This window comes from Nyctibius grandis, chromosome Z (genome assembly GCF_013368605.1).
Source record: "Nyctibius grandis isolate bNycGra1 chromosome Z, bNycGra1.pri, whole genome shotgun sequence".
In the NCBI taxonomy this organism is placed as follows: Eukaryota; Metazoa; Chordata; class Aves; order Nyctibiiformes; family Nyctibiidae; genus Nyctibius; species Nyctibius grandis.
In genome coordinates, this window is record NC_090695.1 from 43,584,891 (window position 1) to 43,598,079 (window position 13,189).

The 13,189-nt window shown below is 39.3% G+C and overlaps 1 protein-coding gene across 5 annotated transcripts in view; it reads right to left on the minus strand.

Moving 5' to 3' along the window:
- Window positions 1-13,189, minus strand: part of PRUNE2 (prune homolog 2 with BCH domain) — a 155,581-nt gene that overhangs the window by 25,471 nt on the left and 116,921 nt on the right. For all 5 annotated transcript variants that reach the window (XM_068423011.1, XM_068423012.1, XM_068423014.1 and 2 more), the window contains 2 exons: window positions 7,470-7,549; window positions 6,054-6,254 (listed from right to left, as the gene is read on the minus strand). In XM_068423011.1, the coding sequence (XP_068279112.1) occupies window positions 6,054-6,254; window positions 7,470-7,549 (281 nt within the window). The remainder of the gene's footprint in view (window positions 1-6,053; window positions 6,255-7,469; window positions 7,550-13,189) is intronic.

The window sequence follows — 13,189 nt, forward strand, 5'->3', positions numbered from 1 at the left end:
GATTCTGTCCACAGCTGGAATTATTTCATTTCCTTCTTTAGTTATTGTTACAACATACTGTTTTTTCCCTGGGGGCGGGGAAAATCCCTCTTTTGTACTGTTATTCTTGCTGAAGCACCTTTGCTTTGTGCCTGTGTGCATATTACTAATTTACCTTCATAGTAAAGATTCTATAAATTTTATGCATTACACAGATTCAAAGTGTAATGCATAACAAATAAATCAACTGTTCTTTTTAAAGTATTATTCTGGCTCTGCAGTCATAAGAGCAGAATTTGATTATGTAACTCAATAACCGAGGTAACAGTAAATATAGTGAGATACATAATGACATACCTGTGTGCACATAAAAAGCTCATCAGACATCTTATTTGAAAATACCAATGACATCTATAAGAGTTAAGAATAAACTAAAAGAAGTTATTTTAATTGACAAGAAGTCAAGAACACAATGTTTCACAGAAGTCCTCAAACCTTACAATGTATTGGTTTGCCTTGGGATGACTCTTTGATTAATGCTGCTCCTTGAACTACTCACACAAATGGAAGTATATGATCCTTAAAACACACCAGTTTATCATAAGAATTAAATCAATTATCTGTATGAAATCAGGAATAAGATAGTATACTGTGTATATACCACATATATCTAGACACATAGAACCTACAGGCACATATACATACCTGTACTGACTATTAATTTGTAAAACTGATTTCTGCATTAAAACCTATCAATAATTCCACCACATTTCTTAGGAATATCAAGTTCCTCAAAACACAAAAAAAAAGCTTTGAACTTTTAAAAAAAATATATATTAGGTTGAGCACACATTTGTTGTTACAGTAGGACTACTGATGTCTGAATTACTACTGCCACCTGTCTTGTATTTACTGTCCCTAATACAAAGTATTATTAGGGAATAATACTGATGGAAGGTCCCCCTCTTTGAGGTAGATTCTCCCATGTGCAACAAAAGCTGAATCTATCACCAGTTCTTTTCTTTACCTAATTCCTGCCTGCTGGAATCTTGCAAGAAAGCAGTAATATTTCACCTCCTACCTCACTGTCTAACCAGACAATGACCTAAAGCATATTCAAGTAAAAATGTGGGCCCTCTCTGGAGGGAAATGGGAGACCTGGTTACCCGGAATATGGAGAAGGCTGAGGTACTCAATGACTTTTTTGCCTCTATCTTCACCGGCAAGCGCTCTAGCTTCACCACCCAAGTCGCAGAAGGCAGAGGCAGGGACTGGAAGGATGAAGAACCGCCCACTGTAGGAGAAGATCAAGTTCAAGACCATCGAAGGAACTCGAAGGTGCACAAGTCCATGGGACCTGATGAGGTGCATCCGCGGGTCCTGAGGGAACTGGCGGATGAAGTTGCTAAGCTGCTATCCATCATTTTTGAGAAGTTGTGGCAGTCTGATGAAGTTCTCACTGACTGGAAAAGGGGAAACATAACCCCCATCTTCAAGAAGAGGAAAAAGGAAGAGCTGGGGAACTACAGGCCAGTCAGTCTCACCTCTGTGCCTGGCAAGATCATGGAGCAGATCCTCTTGGAAACTATACTGAGGCACACGGAAATCAAGGAGGTGGTTGGTGACAGCCAAGATGGCTTCACCAAGGGCAAATCATGTCTGACAAATTTGGTGGCCTTCTACGATGGGGTTACAGCACTGGTGGGTAGGGGAAGAGCAACTGATGTCATCTACCTGGACTTGTGCAAAGCATTTGACACTCTCCCGCACTACATCCTTGTCTCTAAATTGGAGAGATATGGACCTGATGGATGAACCACTCAGAGGATAAGGAATTGTCTGGATGGTCGCACTCAAAGAGTTGTGGTCAGTGTCCAAGTGGAGACCAGTGACGAGTGGCATTCCTCAGGGGTCAGTATTGGGACTGGTCCTGTTTAACATCTTTGTCGGCGACATGGACAGTGGGATTGAGTGCACCCTCAGCAAGTTTGCCAATGACACCAAGCTGTGTGGTGCAGTCGGCATACTGGAGGGAAGGGATGCCATCCAGAGGGACCTTGACAGGCTTGAGAGCTGGGCCTGTGTGAACCGCATGAAGTTCAACAAGGCCAAGTGCAAGGTCTTGCACATGAGTCAGGGCAATCCCAAGCACAAATACAGGCTGGGAAGAGAATGGACTGAGAGCAGCCCTGAGGAGAAGGACTTGGGGATGGTGGTTGACGAGAAGTTCAACTTGAGCCGGCAATGTGCGCCTGCAGCCCAGAAGGCCAACTGTATCCTGGGCTTCATCAAAAGAAGCGTGGCCAGCAGGTCAAGGAAGGTAATTCTGCCCCTCTACTCCACTCTCGTGAGACCCCACCTGGAGTAGTGAGTCCAGGTCTGGGGCCCCCAACAGAAGAAGGACATGGAGCTGTTGGAGCGAGTCCAGAGGAGGGCCACGAAGATGATCAGAGGGCTGGAGCACCTCTCCTATGAAGACAGGCTGAGAGAGTTGGGGCTGTTCAGCCTAGAGAAGAGAAGGCTCCGGGGAGACCTCATAGCAGCCTTCCAGTACCTGAAGGGAGCCTACAGGAAAGCTGGAGAGGGGCTTTTTACAAGGGCATTTAGGGATAGGACGAGGGGGAATGGTTTTAAACTGAAAGAGGGTAGATTTAGATTAGATATTAGGGAGAAATTCTTTCCTGTGAGGGTGGTGAGACACTGGCCCAGGTTGCCCAGAGAAGCTGTGGATGCCCCCTCCCTGGCAGTGTTTAAGGGCAGGCTGGATAGGGCTTTGAGCAACCTGGTCTAGTGGAAAGGTGTCCCTGCCCATGGCAGGGGGCTTGGAACTAGATGATCTTTAAGGTCCCTTCCAACCCAAACCATTCTATGATTCTATGATTTGATGTAGTAATGGTGGAAACAGGGACAGAAGATCAAGAAATACCTGTGCATACATAATGTGATCACATAAGCCTTTTTTCCTTAGGAACTGCAAATAAAGGGAGTTTGAGGAGACCTAAGGTTGGGAAGAACAGACTGTAAAGGTGATTTTTTTCAAGTATACTATTTCAAACTGGTTTAACAGTAGCTGCTCAGTAGATTATATATTGTGGAACTGAAGTATGTATTCATGCCTTCTCAGGGTACAATGCTCATGATGTTTAATAATATACTTAGCATTCAGTTTTGAAATATTACATGTTTCATGACATTGGGAACAAGCTTACAAACGCATAACTGTGCTCCCTCCAAACCAAGATATCTTAACGCAATTTTGTATGATGGTTATCTTGTAAAGGTATCATGGGAAACAATATGAAAACTACATGCATACAGTCAAGCTATGCAAACTTTTACAGGTCATCACAGGGTGGTCCATTTCTTTAAGGATATAGGGTTCCCACGGGATGCTATTATTCAGCTCAGGTGCTTTCAGAATAGATAGATGGGACTATCATAACAGCCTAGGAAAACTGTCTAGTCAGCTGGTTCCCTGGCAGGTAGAAAGAGTATGGCTGAGGGAGAGAACTGCAGCTGGCAGAACAGCTTTAGTGAAAAGTGCTGGGCTAGGTAACTGTCAGACTAACACTGAAATTGCATTTGCGGATTGATAATTTTTTTTTGTTGGTGAAACTGCAAATGATGAAAAATGATGAAAAGAGATCCTGATAAAACTTACAATACTGGAACTAGAAATGTAAAAAATACATTTCTATTTTTTTATAGAAATGGTACTAGATCGCCTCCTCCTGAAGCAGTAGCTATGCTTTACTGCCTGGTATGTTGATTATGCAGAGAAAGATGAACTAGCGTGAAATTCAGAAAGGAAATAAACAACTGCAGACAAAATAATAATCACAGAATCACAGAATGGTCTCGGTTGGAAGGGACCTTAAAGATCATCTAGTTCCAACCCCCCTGCCACAGGCAGGGACACCTTCCACTAGACCAGGTTGCTCAAAGCCCCATCCAACCTGGCCTTTGAACACTGCCAGGGAGGGGGCATCCACAGCTTCTCTGGGCAACCTGGGCCAGTGTCTCACCACCCTCACAGGAAAGAATTTCTTCCTAATATCTAATCTAAATCTACATATACATTGTTCTCCACCCCACAGCGGCCCAGTTATTCCAAATAACTCTGATTTGGGGAGAGGCCTTCACCTATATGCTCATATGGTTTTCAGAAACGCAATTTTTATGTCATCTAATATCATAATCATAAGAAGCTCCCTTCAGAAACAGTAGAGTGACAACAGAGTGACAGAAGTACAGCAGAGTGACAGAATTACAAAGTTAACAGTAGAGTGACAGAAGAGTTAACAGTAGAGTGGCAAAAGTACAAATATAACAAAGGCTTTTTACCACGCAAATAAACCATTCCGCACTAGTTCTTATGACTACTTTTAGCTATCAGATACATGTAATATACAGCCTACTTATTTTATTGCTGGCTTGTTTTGATAAAATGTTATTTTTTTTCCTTTTCTAATCTATGTTCCTGGGTCATCTAAATGGAGGACATTTTGCCAATTAAGTATGTCTAAAATCAAACTACACAACTGTAAAAATGTCACCAAAAACACAGACACCTTGAGTTCTTCTTCACTTAGGAGTTCAGGGAAACTGGTCCAACCTCAGCAATTGAATAAATCATCCCATTTAGAAAGCAACAAAAAAACCTAGGGAGAAATGCTTGCCATAAATATAACTGCCACCAAAACCACTGAATCTATTTACTTGCAGGCTTAAAGGCAAAATATGTTCCACTGCAGACAGAGATTTTTGCTCTCACACAGTGGTCACAACATTCTAAAACTGCAAGCACACACTGCTCTGTGTGTGAGTGTGTGTGTTTGTGTGTGTGTATGTGTTAGTTTTAACCTTCGCTAAAAAATATTCTGTCAAGGAACCCATGACTATGCTTTGCATCTACCCACAAGGAAATCAGGCTTCTAATGAGAAGTGATATTAGAGATGCTCATGCATGACTGAGCACACAGTAATGCCTCTTTAGCAATATCACTTAAACTGATGCAACTGTTCTTGTACGCTCAAAAGAGCATACAATTTTTAAATTATAGTGACCTCACTAGCAATAGAGAATTTAAATGCAAGGAAAAATTCATTTTAAATGGATCCGTTTAAAAAGTTCCTGTTGTAGACTGTAAAATGGTCACACTCATTTTCCCTTCAAATAGCTCATGATCTTTTTGTATTTACATTAGTGAATACAGTTCTTATATGGTTCTTAAGGCACTAGCAAGGAATGAGTGTTAACACCTTATTTCATACATCATGAGGGTAAGTAAAGTGAGTAAGACAGTGCAAAACAATTTTACACCACATGACAAAAATCATTAACATGCAAGGGAAGGGTGAAGTATCCATTGCACGCTTCAGTGTGTACCTATACTGTACAACTAGCCCTGCTGAGAAAGCATATTTAAATTGGTGGAATGAGGAATTCTGTTGTTCCATCACCTGAGCTAGTTTTAACACGCCATGCACATACCTTCCATGTCTCAGCTTTCCAACCATACATAGGAATAAAAACCAAAAGCTTTCTCACTAATAAAAGACTTCTCTCACCACACTGTGTCTACTTCATTTATCCACTGCAAGCTCTTTGGTGCAGCTTATGTCAGCCAACATATTTTGCACAAGGTTATTCCCCTAAGTACTACTGATGTAACTGTAATCTAGAGCTGGCCAGAGATGCACGAAGGTACAGCTAGCTATAGTGTTCTCTACAACAGACAGAAACTGCTTTCTCCTTCTTGAACAACTCTTTTCAGCCAAGTCCTATTATACTGGACAAAGACAGGACTTTGAATTTGATTCTCTCTAGGTAGCTCTTCTTATTTTATTTGATCAGCTGTACTATTTCTTTCCGTACTTTGCATAAGTAGAAACATATTACTTTACACAGAGGAAGAACGGTTAAAAAACAGCAGACTAAAAATATCTGGACACCTAGTATTAAGTCTCAAATGCTTTAACCATATTCATAGCGTGACAGAAACAAGACTGCTCATGTAAGCAGTAAAGAAAGAAACAGAGATGAACTCCACATTTACAATCTAGAACATTACCTTGTCCAGTGTATTCAAAAGAGTCTGCTTCATCAGGAGTGTCAAGGTCATCTACATTGATGTCAATTTCATCTGGTGCATCCAAATTATCATCAGAAAGTACAGACCCTTCACTCTGGTCCAAAGAGAGATTGATATTTGGAGCAGTGAGCTTTATCCTTCTGGGATGGGAACCGTTAAGATCAAGAGAATTAGGAGGTTCTGAAAAAAGAAGAAGAAAATACCTTTATCTCCTTTGTATACAATTCATCTCCCAGATACTTAAGAATTACCTTCAAACACACTGGGACAGATCAATTTTAGTAACATCAAGCCATTTAAGACCACCTAACATAAACCGCAAATATCAACATTAATGTTTAAAGAAATAAAACAAGCATCTACAGGAATGGCAGATGTAGCTGATAGCTCTTAAATTATGCAAAATCCAGATTCACTTTTTTGGAATCATCAGATGAAAATCAAGCCTTGGATATGCTCTGACCCACAATGTTCAAGAATTTAAAGGGCAATATACAAATCATTTGAGATATGAACCAAGATATTGTTGAATCCTGGAGAAATTAATATGAGTGAAAATGCCCTGTAATTATCTGTTTTCTTATGCGCTTGCTGCTATTTGAATGGTGCTGATTTGCAAGTAGCTATGTCTTTAGTTTTAACTACATAATATCTTATTCAATACAGTAACAGAAATAAAAATACCTCTGAGTCTCTTAACTGGTCTTAAACAAAAGTAGTCTTCAACAAGACAAAAGCTAGGTATGGCTTTGCCCCTTGCCACTGCATTGTGTGGCACATTTCAAGATGTTCTGTCTGAAGTCTACTCGCTCTCTACAACTACCTGAAAGGAGATGGTAGTGAGGCAGGTGTTGGTCTCTTCTCCCAAGTAACAAATGGTAGGATGAGAGGAAATGGCCTCAAGTTGTGCCAGGGGAGGTTTAGGTTGGATATCAGGAAAAATTTCTTCACTGAAAGGGTTATCAAACATTGGAACAGGCTGCCCAGGGATGTGGTGGAGTCACCATCCCTGAAGGTATTTAAAAGACAAGTAGATGTGGTGCTTAGAGACATGGTTTAGTGGTGGACTTGGCAGTGCTGGGTTAATGGTTGGACTTGATGATCTTAAAGGTCCTTTCCAACCAAGACGATTCTATGATTCTATGATTCTAAGTATTCTAATGCTAACTTAGTTCACTTAGTAGTCAAATATAAGATAAATAATAGAGACTACTTAAACTTCACAAGGACTAAATGAGGGATGACAACAATGCACACGAGAAAATGGCACTTAAACACTTTTTCTTTTTAACACTGAACTGCTTTTTTACCAGCACAGAAACATCCTTCTCACTGCATAATTAAATGCCAAGGGAATAAAATATAATTAAGAAAATGAGTAAGAGCTTCTCTCACCAGGTCTCATCTCTGTAGAACTGGGGCTTAATACACCCTCAGCAAAGGGGATGTCCATTCCCACATCCTCTTGTACCAACCTGTGAGGTAAAATACAAAGCAAAATCTTGAACAGATGCACAGGTTGATCTTGCTATCAATACAGCTCATGTGATCTCATACGGAAATGAAATTTTCCTCAACATAGCCAGTTCAGAAGCCTGATCACAAACTGATGTGAGAAATTAACACAGCTTTTGTAATTCTACTGTGCAGTTCTTACCACTTATTTACGTGCACGTCTGTAGAGCCTTTGGAGACTATAGGTCACACGTAGCTGCTTTTACTTGGATCAAGACATAGTAGTGAATAATAAGCTGGCAAACAGCAATGCTTCTCATTTTATACAAATGAAGTTGGTCTTTTGTCATCTGGCAAATCAGATACATCATTTTAGGGAGCTCCAGCTACTCTTTTCAAACTGCACGCCACAGTAAAGAGTTCCCTAACAGTATGTTCATTGCTGTACATACAGTTACTGTACAGCAAAAATGAGATCATGACTGGGTTTTTTCATTCTTTTGATATCATTTGTACTTTAGAGCAATTCTGACCAAAATCAGTCATTTTGTAATACTGAAACAGTTAATGTCCTGCATTGAAAGCATACAGGAAGCACAAAAGTGAGAACCAAAACTACATTACAGATTTTCAAAGACTAAAATGTTGCAAAATATCCTACCTAGACTCCATCTTCAGGAAGATACTAAGAAATTACATTTAACATACCTACATAAGACAAGTAAAAGGCATTCAGTGGTGAAAATAATAAGAAGTGTGTTTCAGGACACTCTTGACAGCTTCCAAACTATTTGCACTAAAAAGGTATAACTCAAAAAAGCTTCATTTATTTTGTCAGAATAATTATAGCATTTTTTCTATATTCCTGTTCCAAACTGTTTATTTTTTAAAAATAATTTCTTTTTTTCACAAAAGCTGAAGAACAGACAATTTTTACACTTTGATTAACAGAGCTGTGATGAGAGCAAGGAAGGTAATTTTCCCTGCCAGAGCACAACCTGCTCTGTTCTGAATGACTCAGCTAAATAGGTCTGAATAGGCTTGGCTTGTCACTCCTGCAGTTTCTCCCTACCCTTGCTTTCCCCATGAGGACTACCGTCATTATTTTACTACATGCATATATTTACTATCTTCTGGCCATCAGATTATGAGTACAGTTTCTGTGACTTCTTGTTAATTTAATATAGATTTTATATAAATGTGTACATGTAGGTCTGCCTATAAGTGAGACAAAGGCTTCAATGTGCTTAAAGTTGCGAAAGATCTTTACGTCAAGCCCCACACCATCAAATTCCCCATACAGACAGGCAAACTAGTGAACTCCCACTTTTCCCATGAGCTCACAGAGAATACAGACAATATAAAGCTAGAGTCAAACATGTTTGTACTGCTCAGCTCATGGCCAGGCCTTGTCTCTCAATAAAAACAGACATATTTATCTTGCTAATTTTACTAGATTTATCCCCACATACTGTAGAGTACATCTTTCACAAATACAGAGATTAACTGCTTAATGATTTCTACAAAACATGCCAACTCTGGAAGATGTTTAATTACTGTCAAATAAGACTTGAAATATTCTTTCTCTTCGGATACACAACAGAACATTAAAGAAATTTGATCAAAGTACCCTGCTCATGAATAAAATGAATGGCACAAATTATAATGTACCATTTCCTTATCTTCTGCTCTTGTAGCAACATCTGTGTTCAGGAGCTGTACAGAAAACTGATACACAGAATACCATCACAATTTACTTAGAAAATGTAAATATGTCATTAGAGTCTTTGGCTTTTCTTGGTGTCTGTTCAATTCATAGTAAAATATGTGTAATGAAGTGTAATTTATGCATCTGAACTTAGCAGAGACAAATCTGAATTCTAACAAAGCACTGTAAGTAACAGTTGGATAAGGTAAGAAACCATAGTGGTGGAAACAGTGTGGGGAGAGGATGAATACTTCTAACTCATTTTAAATTCAGATTAAGATTTTATTTGGGGCTTTATTAACCTTTCCAAATATAAAACTATGAAAAGTTCTCAGATGAAAGCAGCTCAGAACTACTCAGATGATGACTTACGGGTACTCAAGGGCATATAGTTTGGCTGGACAGAACAGGGTTTTGATACTAACATATAAACCATTCGTTTATGAAATTTCTTACAGCCTTATCACACCACTTGACAATTCCTTACTTAACAAGCTTCAGAAATCACTGCAGGAAATTATTTGGAAGGAAATGCTCTTCTTTCAAGTTGTCTGAAGAGTAAGCTACAAGAGGACAGTGAATTTTCAGGCTTTCTGTATTAAAAAGAGATAGTATTCTCTGCAGTAGGCCTGTAAAAATGTTTGAGCAGAACGAAGATCATCTTCTCTTCTGCATGACAAGAGCATGACTGAGTTTTATATACTCTGTCCCTACAGAAACAGAGACAGTTATTGTCTGAAAAAAGCAATTTCCCACAAGCAATTAATTCAGAATTTTGAGAGTTGCCTAAAATTTTTGCAATGCCTGGGACAGAATTATCCTAAGTCATGACATTTCTAGGATTGCCTCAAGACTGCTTTTCTCCCTGTGGCATCTTTATCTTATTTTTAAAAATGTGTATATACTTGGAGCTAGCATTGCTGCTTTCTCTAGAATCTCTTACACTTTCACAACACAAATTTCAAACATTTTTCTGCTTTCAGTGGGACCACTACAGCTGAGTTAAATCAGAATCTTGTATCACAGCTCCGTTTACAAGAAAGGTACATTTCTAGGGGACTGAAAGATAAATGTGTTTCATATCCTTTCATTTGTATTTCTACTGAAATACAGCTATTGCTGCAGCCAATAGGCTCAAAAAATACCCCTTGCTTAGGGATTACAAGTAAACAGCATCAGAATTTGTCTAAGAATCTCTTAACTTTATTTTGATGGCACAGTGTTTTTAATGTCAATAATCCATATCATTCATATTGGGATATTTGATTTGGGAAGCAAGAGTCTGCGGTCCTGAAAGAACTGGGACAAGACAGGCAGTTAAAAATCAGTTCAAGCCCAGTTACCAAAAGCATTGCTGACACAAGGTTATCCATTGTATTTTCAACCACATAAAAGACGGTATCACCCTTCAGAAATTTTTCAGCTGAGATTAATTTCCTTTTTAAAAAAAAAAAATCGTGTCAGGTTCTCATTTAGTGTCAAATAAACAGTCAACAGGCTTTTCAGAGAAGAGGAAGTCTGACTCTGGAGTTAGTCATATTTTTCCAGATCCCTTGTGCTTTACTCAGATTAAAGATTCCTTGCCAAACATACATACTCCATGTTCAGCGAAAGTTCACATTTGTTAAAAGCCATAGTTTATATTTGTTCAGTCATAAATTAACAGACAATACAGGCATCTTTCAAATCTGGTGGGTTTAGAAAGCCAGTCATAGAGCATGGGTTCTGTGACATTGTACATCAACATATGGCTCCAGACTCTTCATCAGTGTGAGAATGGACAAAGTTTGTTTTCTACAGACACAGCTCCCCATTTTCTGATGGATTTTGAGAGCATGCTATGCTGAGCAGCAAAACACCTTGCAGAGTAATTTCTGGCTGTGCACAAGCTCTCAACAGATCTCAGCAGGAATCCTAGTAATGGAAAATGGACTCCAGAAGCTTAAATTAAGCAACTACCTCCTTTTCCTTCCCACAGACTACTTCACACACTTTCAAAATCCCGACTTACAAAATTCGTTGCCTTCCATACAGGTGCAACTGATGCCACGGATGATGCGACCAAAACGATTTAGAAAAAGAAAACACTTTCTTTTCCTCCCTTTTAATGAATACTCCTTGTTGAAGAAGTAAATTAAGTTACTTTAGAAAGCTCTATTCTAACCAGGTATGATTTACTGGATTGATAAAAAAAAAAAAGACCTTTCAATTGGAACAGAGGTCAAAGTCAAATAAGCTTTTTGTGTCATAAAGGACTTCTTTTATGTGGTACACAGACCAGTCATTTAAGGATCAGCTGCACTGGGAATCAAGTTACTGCGTATTTGCTTTGATAATTGAGGTGTACATACTTGTTCAGAAGTAGCTAAAAACCCCCTGTTTCTCAAAGGTGGATCAGAGGCAGATACCAAATTCTTACGAAAGGAGGAGAGAGATGCTGGAGGCTGAAATCTTTTCCTTGCTCTTTCTTGGCTCAGACATTCTTACAGCGCAATAAATTAATAATCTTTATATAATTCTTAGTGCCCTCTCAAATCAGTATTTCTCAGAATAAAAGTTATCCTTCCTGACTTTCCTAGGCACAGCACCATTGTACTATTTTGGAAAGAGCAGCTCTGAATATTCACAGCAATATGTCATAATCCCTATGGGCTGTGCTGCCTCACCCTTGTGTCATATGTGATATATCACTGGTTTCCCAAGCTGCTCTGCAGCTATTACATACCAAGAAGTTCATTTCTTTAGTCTAAAACAAATAATCTCTCCAATGGGTTGCTCTGAATGAATACCTACAACCTGCAAAAGAGAGCAACATTAACCCAACGGTGACCGTCACCTTTCTAACGTGAATCCCTCCACTCCAACCCACAACTTGCTCACCAGCCAGATTTTAAATTGTATACATTTTCCAGGCTTCTGTACTCATCAATGCAAAAGTTTAATCTGAAGTGGAGCCCACAACTGCCAAACACTTTTCCTAGATAAGTTTAAGTCATGTTTCTTCCATGCTGTTCCCTCTAATCATAGAAATACTTTTATACTTAAATTTTCACAAGATGTTCAAGAGTTTTATAAAGTTTCAAAGCATAATTAGTAAAAGGAATGACATGGATGAAATAATCTCAGGTCATATTAATTAACACATGCTTGTTTTGAAAACTAAATGGGAGGAGGGGAGATGAAGTACAATGAATAAGTTATTCAGAGACTGACATCTAGCTTTTTTCATATTCTTAAATTCTACACATTACACAGGTACACCCTGGTCTTGGCTGCAGTAAAAGTCCTGCTTATAGCCCACTGTCTCAGTGGTTTGCAGTGAAAAATGGAGCTGTTTTGAGGAAGAATAACGAAATGTGAAATTTTAGGTACAAAAACAAGGTAAGGGAAACTAAGTTTCTCCTTGAGTCACTTTTGCAGAACATAGGCAGCACAAAGTTCTTTTCCTTTGAACACCTCCCATCCCCACTCTGTAACAGCGCCCTTACGCAAGCATAGAAACCAGGAAAGGAGAAACAAGAACTTGAGAGATTGGACATGACGGTACAGTATTTTCCTCGGAAAGTATGAAAAAGCCCTTGGCGTTTATCCAGTAATGCCTGTCCACTGACTCTCAGCGTGGCTCCATCTGAAAGCACCCATATGATTAACCTGGCTTAAATGTTTTGCCAGGCGAAGGCTAGAGTACACAGCACCTTGCGTAAGCCCATCTCTGGCCTTCCCACTGCCAGAGGCAACCTACCGATGGCTCTAACAGCGCTTTGGTTGCTCCACCTGGAGGATGTCTAACCTCTTTCGGACAAAACGAGAATGCTATTGTTCCATACTCTGAAGCAATAAAAAGCCTCTGAAGTAGACACTAAAGAAAATCTTTAAGCACTCCACAAATCAGAATTTACATCAAGGAGGAGCTGACACAAAGTGTTTTCTTAATTGCTTTATTACTCTTCAG